The sequence below is a fragment of the Ipomoea triloba genome, chromosome 6 (assembly GCF_003576645.1).
Source record: "Ipomoea triloba cultivar NCNSP0323 chromosome 6, ASM357664v1".
Taxonomy (NCBI): domain Eukaryota; kingdom Viridiplantae; phylum Streptophyta; class Magnoliopsida; order Solanales; family Convolvulaceae; genus Ipomoea; species Ipomoea triloba.
The window spans coordinates 11,597,922-11,610,635 of NC_044921.1; the positions used below are offsets into that span (position 1 = coordinate 11,597,922).

Sequence of the window (12,714 nt, forward strand, 5' to 3'; positions counted from 1 at the left end):
TTTTTTTTTTTTTTTTTTTTTTTTTTTTTTTTTTTTTTAAATCTTTATGTTTGTTTGTTTTTCTTTTCTTTTTGTTTTTTTTGTTTTGTTTTTTTTTTTTTGGTTTTAAATATAAATATAAGGGAAAATAGTGATTTTAGTTCATTAGTTATACTTATATTGTAGACTTAGTTTATGAATTCTTATTCAATACAAACTTTCTTATTTAATATGTTGAAAGGAACAATTTCAACCAATTACTTATTGATTTTGTTATATTAACAATTCATATTGAATTTTGTTATCATTAACAATTTATATTGAATTTCTAAATTATTAAAATATATTGGTCTTTTTGTAAAATTTTCTCATATTTCCTCCATGAATATTCATATATAAACCATCATATCCTTTTCATATTAAAAGATGTTGGCAGTGGGTTAAATATGTCCATCTACCATTATTTCCAGATTATATCAAGTTGCCACCCTTATTAAGATGACATGGAAATTCAATTAAATAAGAGGTTGTTGACATGAAATTTAATTAAATAAAATGTTGTTGACATGAAATTTATTAAGGCTATAAATTAAAACCAAGCAAACCCTATCATTTTAAACTTCTTTCTTCAGTTTGATCTTCTCAAACCCATCTTCGATTTTAAGTTAGTTGTATTCCCAATAGACCATTTAAGTTTAAATACATATCTTAAACTTTGAACTTTTCATGCTTATATAATGTCAGGGAAGCTGTAAAAGCTTTGACAAAATATAATATCAATAAATCATTATCATTCTATGTCTATAGAGATTGAAACGTGTCCATAATAAGCTAAAGACATTAGAATCCAAAACTGAAAATCGAAAGACGAGAAAAATGGAGCATAAAATAGAAATTGAAAATGTAGCTATAGAGAGAAAGAGATTACACATAGATCACTCCTTTCTTCCCTTTTCTTCTTCTTCAACTCGCTCTACTCGGAGTACTTATGGAGGGGAAAGTAGCTCTTCAAACTCCCACTTTTTACGTATTCAAAACACAAATTGGGGCTATTAGGGCTTTTAAAATTTTTTTGGGGTAAGGGGGAGGGGGAGGGGGTTTAATTTTCAAATAAAGTAATATTTTACTGTACTAGATGCCATGTCAATATATATATATATATATATATATATATATATATATATTTTGCCAACCACGCCAGCTTAACCAGACACCATGTCATCAAAACCTTATGGAACCTGAAAAAAAATAGTAAATGCAAGAATTTTAGGAAGTTTGTTTATCAAATTAGATCTTATTTTAGACCAAGGAGTTAATTGAGCACTTGTGGGTAGTAGATATGTCTATCTGACCCTTATGCCAAAAATATTAAATCAGTAGGAATTCATTTTTAATTTGCACTATTTGTTCTTAATTATTTTAGCATATTCAAGACTACTAACTATTTTTAATTTAATGCTTTATATATGAAGACTCATGGAAGGAATTTTGAAATTTTTACGAAATGACTAATTTACTCTTTAGTAATTTAAAAATTTAAAATAAATTGTTAATGTTAACAAAATTTATAAATAATGAATTGATAGCTTGATACTGTCACTTTCAATATAATTAAAGGAAAAATTTGTATAAATTAATAATTCATACACTAATCCAGCGAGGAGATTAGTCACTGTGTTCGACGATGAAAGCCCTGAGCTACACCAAAAAAAAATAATTTATACACTAAATCTATAATTTAGGTATAATTAATAAACTAAAATCATTTTTTTTTTTTGTAAATATAATCAATATTGAGATATTTTTGTGTTGCGATTACTTGCAAAACATGGGTTGGGGAAATCTTAGCCTACACTTCACGGGGATACACCTCCCACCATGCACATTACATGATATGTTAAGATTCAATTTCAAGAGGAAAGTTTGTTTTAGATTGATATTTTAGAAGATACGAAATATAATTTCGAAATGTTTAGTATAACGCAACTTAAAGAGATTCTGAACAAAGTAGTTTGTATATAATTTGTACCAAAATTGCATAAGAGTAGACAATTGACAATTTTGCCGTGAGACAATTTATATCATGGATTAGGGTTCACATAATATTATGGTTTGGATCAAAACAACGAGATACATAATTCATATTTATAAGGTATAAAATTTTAAATACAAGCTAAAAAAATTCAAAACACAAGACACAAAAAATCACAACAGAAGACACATACACATGTTATATATTTACTTATTTTTCAAATCTGATTTATGTACATAATTTGTATTCATAGGTACATAATTTCATAACACAAGACACAATTACTAATTTGTTTCATGTACAGAATTCGTACTCTTAAGGTACAGATTTTCATAACACAGACACAAAAACTCACAATATAAGACATATACATACACCGGGGTCCATAATGCACTGTGAACCCTAATCCATAGTATAAGGATCGAGAACCAGAGAGTATTTTCAACTAGTTATTTTGTTGTTATTAACGAGTATATTTGACCAAGACTTTTATGGACTTTTTAAACTTTAAAGTTTGAATATATTCGGTTTAAATTTTTTAGGATTTTTTATAAATAATTTGATATTCGATTCATGACTTTTAAAGAATTTTTAAAAGTCAGAGTAATATTCTCTGTTTCAACTTGATAGAGTAAAATACGATTTATGAACTAAATACTCTTTATTAAGAATTAAGTCGGGTACAGTACAGAATACCCTAAGAGAAATCGGTTAACGTGACAGTGGGTCAGAGGTTCCCGGCCTCTTTGACTATTAAGTAGAAGAAATAGCCAAAAAGTCATCCTCCATGCATTAAATGCGGTATTTATAGGTGCTTTAGGAGACAAGTACCAGGCCTACAGCATGATGGACGCATGGCGAACATGCACTGGTATACTGGCCGGCCTTATGCTCACAAGCCATATGCCATGCAACAATCGTGCACAACTTCCCAAGACCAATACTCTGAGGGGACTGGACTTCCTGATAAAAAAGATCTCCTAGGCGAGATCCCAAGGGCTCTGGTGCCACCGGTCAACTAAGGTCGGTTATGTCCCTAAAACCGGTCGGTACGAAATAGACCGGGAATGAAGGTCGGCCTAGCGAAATAGGTCGGGAGTAAAAGTAGACCGGGAGTAGTTCGGGGAATTATCCCTATCAACTAGCTCCCCCAGCCCGGTCTCGGACGAGTCCCGGGAGGAGGAGGCCGGGATGCCTTGATAGACTCGGAATCCAATGATCTTCCGGCCATCGTAGGAGGGCGACATTTGGGTGACGTGAGGGATGACCTCTGCCCTAATAACATGTGTCGTGATCAGGGGGTGCCTAGCGGACGTCGCCACGTTTTCAGGAACTAAACCGTCACGTCTCTTTCGCGCCGCCTATAAATAAAGGGGCCAGCTGCGGGAATTCGCTTTACGTTCTTGAATTTCGCGAGTCAGAGCTTCCCGATCTAAATTTCAATTTCTCGGCCTCAACTGAGTTACCGTTCTTAATTGACAGCTATGTTCCTCCACAGGTAAAAATCTACTCGCCCTCAGCCTTTATCTTATTTTATCGCAGGCTTAAACAGAGGTCTTTAATGTTCCGGGCCACCTTTATTGAGACGCCTTCCCGTCCTTGTAAGGTGAAGCCATGAGCGGTTCCGATAGTCAAAACGCTTCCGTTCGGAGCTACGGCGGTTCGGTTGAGGCCAGTTCTTTCACGGTGTCATCCCGGGCGAATCGGTTGATCTACCGAACTTCTAGATGGTCGATAACCTCGCCGAAGCCAACTCTCGGCCCGTGACGGAGCCGCTGGTAATAGAAACGGGGACATCAGGCCGGGGAAAACGTCCCCGAGCTGCTTTCATGAACTGGGATCGGCTGGCCGATCTTCTAATAGATTCTAATCCTCACGCGTTTAAGGGAGGACATTTATGAGTTGCGAAGGTTTGCGGCAACACACCAACCTCCTCACTTGTGGTGAAATCGAGGAGGCCTCGACCTTCTTGACCGGTCACGAGAGATATAATACCAGGCGGTCGCTCGGGAACATCATAGAGCGGACGCGCGGGGACTGGCTCGGGGTCCACCTCGATTCGCTAAAAGCCCCCTTGACGTTCTCGTTCCAACCCTTTCATTTGGGATTTATGAAGTATTACGGTGTGCTGCCCGGGCAAATTAGTCCAAACGGACACCGGACCTTGGCCTACTTTTTGCAAATCTGCGGTCGCCATAACCTCCCGGTTACCATGGAGCTTTTTCGTTTTATCTTTTATGTCCGACCCTTATCCCTGAAACACGGAGGAGGGGTCTTATGCATTCAATCCTGGGGGCACTTCTGTAAAATCCTTCATCTACCCGACAACAGAGAGTGGAAAGAACGGATTTTGTTGATTGCGTACTTATGGCCTCTCCCGGTCGGGCGTGAATGGCCAACCCTCGTAACTGAACACACGCGTCCGGCTCAGACCAGAGCTTTAAACGACGCATCAATCAAGATTTCTGCAGAGGCATATGAGTACAACATCTTCCTCATAGCCGAGAAATATTTCAATGTCGGCCTCGAGCCCTCTAGGTACGGCCTAAGGAATAATGCACTCCAAAAAGAGCGGTCGTAACCGTCGCTGTAGGCCCCCCTCCACAGGAATTGACCTCAGCAGGTTCGTGGTGTTTGGTCAAGTCGAGGCCGGAATTCCTAGGTGTTCGCGGAGGTCTCACGACCATGAATAACACATTTTATTATTTTCTTGCAGCTATGAGGAACTTTCTGATCTCCGCGCGCCCTCCACCCTCGGCTACCAAGATCAGCCTAGTGTCCAAGTAGGAGGAGACATCCAAATAAGGTGCCCAGGCGATCGACTCAATTCTCACTGGTGTGCCTTTGACAACAACACGCCCGACAAGTCCCAAGGAAGATGCCTCGGCCTCCCGCTCTCCCGCGAAGAGGGGAAAAGACAAGGTTATCGAACTAGACATCAAGGAGATTGGTCCGGTTAAGCGGTAACGTCGGGTCATTTCATCATCGGCGACTTCGGTGATCGACATTCTTCTAAAACACGGCGACGATTCCCCAGCCACTCTTCTAAGCAAAATCTGCGCCGCGGTGCCACGGTCTGAAAACACCACCAAGTGGTCGACCAATCAGGTCTGGGAAAAGATAGCTCGGGACCTGATGCATGTGAGTTTTTCAGCTTGATTTATGTTGCGTGACTACTTAGTCTCAATTGTTCTGGCTTGAAATCTCAACCTATTCACAAATGGCTCACTCAGTGACTGATCTCTTTGCTCGGGCGAGGGAGGGCGACAAAGTGTGCCACAAGGAAATCATCTCGCTCAAGAGGGTCTTGAACAAGCGGGATGACAAGATCAAAGAGTTGGAGAAGCAACTGGCGGCTACAAAACTCCGACAAGATCGTCACCAGAGTGGCCGAGGTGTTCCTAAGCGTAGTCTCTCGGACGCCGATTGGGGAAGACCTGATGTACACCTACAGGACGTGGGCCTTCAACGGTGGCCGAAAGGCCAAACAAGTAGACGTCCGCGCCGCCCTTGAAGCGTCCGTGGACGAGGACGACCTCCTGAAACTCTTGGCCGTGCTCCTGGAAGAAGTTCATAATCTAGGATCGGCTCCTTGCGAGGTCCCCGATGTGCCGGGTGTAAAAATTTATTGCTCGCTAGCGAGCTTTTTCGGATAAGCCTCCGGGCGTTTTGAATTTTCAATTTTTGCTCGTTTTCGTCATTAACTTCTTATCTTACTTTTCGTTTAACCGGGCACCTTTCCCCGAGGGTGAGCACCTTGCTCCCACCGAATTGAGGTCAGATGACCGTTTAACCGGGCACCTTGCTCCCGGGGCGGGCACCTTGCTCCCACCGAATTTGGGTTCAAGGACCGTTTAACCAGGCACCTTGCTCCCGGGGTAACACCTTTTCGAAAGCAATAAAATTCATTACAAACAAACGAGCCCTAAATGGCGTACAACAAATCCAAGTGATAACCTCGGGGCGCGCAGGCCCTTATCCCTACTACAAGTTCTACTGATAAAAATGAACTAAATGTTGGGAGTTCCAGATCCGATCCACGGGTTTCCCGGTCGTAGTCTCAAGTCAATACGTTCCCGGCCTAATGACGGCCTAGACGACGTAAGGTCCTTCCCAACTTTGCGCCAATTTCCCGCCCTCGAGCGGCTTATTGGCTTTCCTTTCGCGTAGGACATACCGGTAGTCCTACAAAATCTTTTGGTACTCCTCGATCATCCGAGTAGCCACACTTCTCTTTTCTTCCAGACAATCTAAGTCTAAGATCAGCATTGCATCGTTGTTCTCTTCATCATAAGCCCTTTCTAGGAGGTCGGGATCCACGCCTCTACGGGAAACCAGGCTTCGGCTCCATAAACTAACGCGAAAGGCGTTTCCTTGGTAGCTTTACGCGGGGTCGTCCGGTACGACCATAGGATGTAAGGAAGTTCATCGGCCCAGTTGCGTCCGGCGGAATGTAGTTTCTTCTTTAGCCCTTCCAAGATGGTCTGATTAGCGTTTTCAACCTGGCCGTTGCCTTGAGGGTACGCCACTAACGCCCGGACAGATTTTGTACCGATGGTTGCCAAAGAATTCTGAAAGTATTCCCCCTCAAACTGTCTCCTGTTATCCGTGACCACCTGCACTGGAACTCCAAACCGGGAGACGACATTCCTCCATAGAAAACGGGCGCACTGATAGGACGTGATTGTAGCGAGCGGCTCGACCTCAATCCATTTGGAGTAATCAATAGCAACAATAATTAACCGTCATCGTCCAGTCAACTGCAGAAATGGCCTCAGGATATCCACACACCACTTTGCGAAAGGGATAGCCGAGCTAACCGAGTGATAAAACGCTGCCGGACTTCCGGGCGCGCGAGCGTAGAGTTGGCACGACTCATAAATCTAAGCGAGTTTCTCACAATCTAATTGAATTGAGGGCCAGTAATATCCGATCAACATGATCTGTCGAGCTAGAGTTTTACCGCCCTGATGTGCCGAGCATATACCCGAGTGTAACTCTGACATGACAAGGTCAGCTTTGAATCAGGACAAACATCTCATCAGGGGACCCCCATAAGACTTTCGGTACAACTAGCCCTCTAATACTTGAAATCGAGGAGCGCACAACTTAGCTTTCCGAGCTCTTGCTTCATCCTCGAGTAAGACCCTAGTTTCAATATAAACCCTCAGGTCGGATATCCAGTCTTCACCTTCCTCGCTTACCGGGGCTAAGGGGGCGACGTCAATGCAAGCTGCTGAGACCTCTTCTATCTGGGCAACTTTTGAAATGTACTCGAGAGTTTTGTGAGATAATCGAGATAGCATATTCGCATTTTCAGCGACACACGAGTCGAAGGATCCCATGATCGAGAGGGAGTAATCCCGGTAATGAACCAACCGAGCACCCTTAGCCTCGAAGGTTCCCGTCACTTGGCCGATCACCAAGGCAGAATCAGTACAAATCTTGACGTGGCGGGCTCCCATGGATCTGGCATGACGCAGGCCGACTACGAACACCTCGTATTCTGCCTCATTATTTGTTGTGGAAAATTGGAACGTCAAAGCGTAATATATTTTGAACCCCTCCGAGCTGGTCAACACTACTCCGGCTCACGCTCCCTTCCTACAACTCGAACCATCAGTTGTGACTTCCCAGGTGTTCGGGTAAGAGCTATTTGTGCTCTCTGTACCCTAGTATCTCGCCGAGCATTCTACCACAAAGTCCGCTAATGCTTGTCCCTTGATGGCATGTCAAGGTGTATACTCTATTGCGAACTGAGTCAGCATCATCGCCCATTTGATCAAGCGACTGGATGACGTCGTTGTTCGAAGAATCGTGTCGATTGGTTGATTGGTCAGGACTCAGATTACTCTGCAAAGGGGTAAGATTCTTGGTTGTCGTGTACAGAGCAAAGACCACATTCTCTAAATGGGAGTACCGCAACTCCGGCCTTGAAGCGCATAGTTGACATAGTACACCTGCCATTGGGTTTCCTTAGAATCTGTCCTACAAAGTACTGCGCTGACAGCTCAGTCGGATATAGACAAATAATCTTGTAACTCTTCCCCGGGTTCTGGTCTGGATAGGACGATGTGAGATATGAGATACTCCTTGAGGATTTCGAAAGCTTTCTGACAGTCTTCCATCTAAGCGAATGTGCTGGTCTTCTTCAAGGTCTGAAAGAACGGGTGAGCCCGTTCTACGAGCTTCAAGAGGAATCGGCTCAAGGCGGCTAGCCGACCTGTTAGCTGTTGAACCTCTCGGATAGTCATCGGTGGTCTCATATCAACGATCGCTTTCACTTTCGTGAGGTTCGATTTGATCCCCCTCTTTGTCATCATGAACCCTTAGAACTTCTTGGTCTGCACGGTGAATGTGCATTTGGTTGGGCTAAGCCTTAACCGGTGTCGTCTCATAATCTCAAAGCTTTCCTGGAGATCCTTGATATGATCATGCATGATTGCGCTCTTAACCAGCATATCATCAATATATGCTTCCATCGTTCTTCCAATCAAGTATCCATAGACTGCGTTCACCATTCTCTAGTAAGTTGCTCCGGCATTTCGGAGAACAAATGGCATCACCCGGTAACAGTAGAGACCGTCCGGGGTGATGAGCGCTGTCTTGGCCTCATCCTCTTCTACCATCATGATCTTATGGTATCCTTTAAAGGCATCCATAAAGCTCAGTAGCCCGGCACTGCTCAGTAATGGGTAAGGATCCAGGGGGCAGGCCTTGTTCAGATCTGTATAGTCGACACACATCTTCCAAACCAGGGGCTTGGGTACCAGGACCACATTGGCCAACCAATTGGGATACTTGACCTCACGCACGTGCCCGGCAGATGCGAGTGACTTTACCTCCTTACGAACAAAATCTCGCTGGTGAGCTTACAAATGTCTCTACTTTTGTTTGACCGGTCTTGAATCCGGTTGTACTGCCAAGTGGTGATAGATGATTTGGTGATCTATCCCGGGCATATCTTCAGGTCTCCACACAAAGATGTCAAAATACTCTTGGAGAACAGCCAAGATAGCCTCCTTAAGATCTTGGCCCAACGCAATGCCGATCTTAACTGTCCGGTCGGGCTAGGAGTCGAATAAGGAAGCTTCCTCCACTGCTTCGGACTGCTCTGGTTGTTCACTCCGGTCATCATCTTTCTTCTTGGAGATGGTATTTGATAAGCACCAAGAATAATACATATTAAGGATCTAAAATGGGATAAAAGTGTAAAGTTTTGCCACTCGTTTATAACAATCTCATGCATTTTAAGCTCGGATGTGATCAAAATCTTCTAACATTGATTTTAGGAAAAGTTTTGAAGTATTTTGCAGATCAGAAAGGGACTTGAAGCTAAAACAAAGCAAAAGACAAACGAAGCCGCAAAGCAGGATCTTCCCACGCAGCCCAACACGCGTGTGGAGGGGCGTGGAACATTTCCAGTAGCCATCCACGCCCTCCACCACGCGTGGTGACATGCGTGGTCGGGCCACAAGGGCCACTTCGGGAAATTTGTCTTTTTGTCACCTATATAAACCCCTTTTTTCCAAAACCTAGGGGAAGGGGGGGGGGGGGGCAGCCAGAAGAATAGATTAGATCTGAAATTCCTTAGGGTTTTCTCCCCTCTTGGGGGAAACTCCTTTCTCTTTTAGATTAGATTCAATCCAAGATCAAGATTGGAAGGATTGATGTTTCAAGACAACATGTAATGGACCATTCTTAATGGAGGTAACTCTTCTCTTCAAATGTTTATTGCTTTCATGTTTGTTTTCCTTGAAACCTTAATTTCTTCCTCTTGTTTCTTTATTTTAATGCTAGAGTAGAATAGAAAGGGGATTGGTGGCCCCGAAGCTAAACTATGTGGTTGATTTGATATGAAATTGCTTGTAGACATGTGAGCTTTTTGATTGTTGGATGATAAATTTGTGTGGTTGATTTTCTTTAAGCTTTGTGCCTAAGTGTGGCCACATTAGGTAGCAAATCCAGTGAAAGTGAGTGTCTACGCGATAGCGGCCACTCACGAGTCTAACTCACCCACATCTCCGCCCTTAGTCCGAAAGGAAGAGGTCCGAGAAGAGCGGTAGACAAGGTGTTCGATGAAATGCCCCAACCGAATGAGGATGTGGGAGTCCAAAGTGTGACGCCACTTGGTGAAGTGCCGTGAACTCCCTAGTCAAATCCACATCATTTGCTTACGAAACCAAAAGACGGTAGCCCACTTAGGTTAGCCACGAGCCCCAATCTCCGCCTTTCCTTTTCTTTTACAAAACCCTTTTAAACCATCCACTTTCTTACAAAATGAATCCTAGCCTTAGTTATTCTCGTAACTCTTCCTTTTCAACCTCCTAAATGCCAACACACATTCGTTCCAATTTGTCATCCTTGAGAGACACGACACTTGGGAAGTCTTGACTCTTCGTTTTACCACTTCCATACCACTTATCCACCTCACTGCAAAATACTATACCACCAAAATGTCGCCGTTGCCGGGGATGGCAAACGGTTCTTGAAATTGTGTTGACATTTTTGAAGTAGATTTGAAAGAGTTCTTGAATTGCTTTCTTTCTTTTGTTTGTTTTATTTCTTAATTTTGATTATTTGATTGAAAAAGTGAGCATACTATCTTCGAATATCTTGTTAACTCACTTGCAACTACTTCTAGTTGCGAAATATTTGTTGTTTGTTAAGCTTTGCACAGGAAAATTCTCTTCATTAAATCAATTGAAGCTTACAAAATGAGTGCTTACACATGTCCCCATGGTTACCCATACCATGGAAGACCATATACAACAAATAGTCCACCCCAAACCTATGAACCTTACCCATATTACTATCCAAATCCTTATGAATACCCACCACCACAATATACCTACTCTCCTTACCAAAATACTCCGCCTTATCCCAACTACGCACCATATCCTTATGATACCCCCTCTATGCTTAACTATGAAAGAATTGAGAAACCTACATACCAAAATGGAGAGGAATCCCTTAGTTCTATAGCTGAGAGTATTAACAACCGACTCATTCAAGTCATGAAAGAAATTGATCCCAATTGTGAACCGGCATTAAAGGCCACAATTCCTTCAATTGTTAAACCTCCATTTCATTATAACCCNGGGGGGGGGGGGGGGGGGGGCAGCCAGAGAATAGATTAGATCTGAAATTCCTTAGGGTTTTCTCCCCTCTTGGGGGAAACTCCTTTCTCTTTTAGATTAGATTCAATCCAAGATCAAGATTGGAAGGATTGATGTTTCAAGACAACATGTAATGGACCATTCTTAATGGAGGTAACTCTTCTCTTCAAATGTTTATTGCTTTCATGTTTGTTTTCCTTGAAACCTTAATTTCTTCCTCTTGTTTCTTTATTTTAATGCTAGAGTAGAATAGAAAGGGGATTGGTGGCCCCGAAGCTAAACTATGTGGTTGATTTGATATGAAATTGCTTGTAGACATGTGAGCTTTTTGATTGTTGGATGATAAATTTGTGTGGTTGATTTTCTTTAAGCTTTGTGCCTAAGTGTGGCCACATTAGGTAGCAAATCCAGTGAAAGTGAGTGTCTACGCGATAGCGGCCACTCACGAGTCTAACTCACCCACATCTCCGCCCTTAGTCCGAAAGGAAGAGGTCCGAGAAGAGCGGTAGACAAGGTGTTCGATGAAATGCCCCAACCGAATGAGGATGTGGGAGTCCAAAGTGTGACGCCACTTGGTGAAGTGCCGTGAACTCCCTAGTCAAATCCACATCATTTGCTTACGAAACCAAAAGACGGTAGCCCACTTAGGTTAGCCACGAGCCCCAATCTCCGCCTTTCCTTTTCTTTTACAAAACCCTTTTAAACCATCCACTTTCTTACAAAATGAATCCTAGCCTTAGTTATTCTCGTAACTCTTCCTTTTCAACCTCCTAAATGCCAACACACATTCGTTCCAATTTGTCATCCTTGAGAGACACGACACTTGGGAAGTCTTGACTCTTCGTTTTACCACTTCCATACCACTTATCCACCTCACTGCAAAATACTATACCACCAAAATGTCGCCGTTGCCGGGGATGGCAAACGGTTCTTGAAATTGTGTTGACATTTTTGAAGTAGATTTGAAAGAGTTCTTGAATTGCTTTCTTTCTTTTGTTTGTTTTATTTCTTAATTTTGATTATTTGATTGAAAAAGTGAGCATACTATCTTCGAATATCTTGTTAACTCACTTGCAACTACTTCTAGTTGCGAAATATTTGTTGTTTGTTAAGCTTTGCACAGGAAAATTCTCTTCATTAAATCAATTGAAGCTTACAAAATGAGTGCTTACACATGTCCCCATGGTTACCCATACCATGGAAGACCATATACAACAAATAGTCCACCCCAAACCTATGAACCTTACCCATATTACTATCCAAATCCTTATGAATACCCACCACCACAATATACCTACTCTCCTTACCAAAATACTCCGCCTTATCCCAACTACGCACCATATCCTTATGATACCCCCTCTATGCTTAACTATGAAAGAATTGAGAAACCTACATACCAAAATGGAGAGGAATCCCTTAGTTCTATAGCTGAGAGTATTAACAACCGACTCATTCAAGTCATGAAAGAAATTGATCCCAATTGTGAACCGGCATTAAAGGCCACAATTCCTTCAATTGTTAAACCTCCATTTGCATTAAAGGCCACAATTCCTTCAATTGTTAAACCTCCATTTCCATTAAAGG

At 42.4% G+C, this 12,714-nt stretch overlaps 1 protein-coding gene across 1 annotated transcript; it reads right to left on the bottom strand.

Moving 5' to 3' along the window:
* Positions 1-6,312: 6,312 nt before the first annotated feature.
* On the bottom strand, positions 6,313-7,476 carry LOC116023475. Its single transcript, XM_031264478.1, has 2 exons — positions 7,099-7,476; positions 6,313-6,714 (listed from the first exon to the last, which is right to left on the bottom strand). The coding sequence occupies exons 1-2, from the start codon at positions 7,474-7,476 to the stop codon at positions 6,313-6,315; spliced, it is 780 nt and encodes a 259-aa protein (XP_031120338.1).
* Between the last annotated feature and the right edge of the window lie 5,238 nt (positions 7,477-12,714).

Bases quoted from the DNA above. Each gene is read 5' to 3' on its own strand.
- LOC116023475 (XM_031264478.1), bottom strand. From the start codon at position 7,476: ATGGGAGCCCGCCACGTCAAGATTTGTACTGATTCTGCCTTGGTGATC. The intron at 6,715-7,098 runs GTATTAGAGGGC...AAATGGATTGAG, and splicing joins TGTGCGCTCCTCGATTTCAA to GTCGAGCCGCTCGCTACAAT.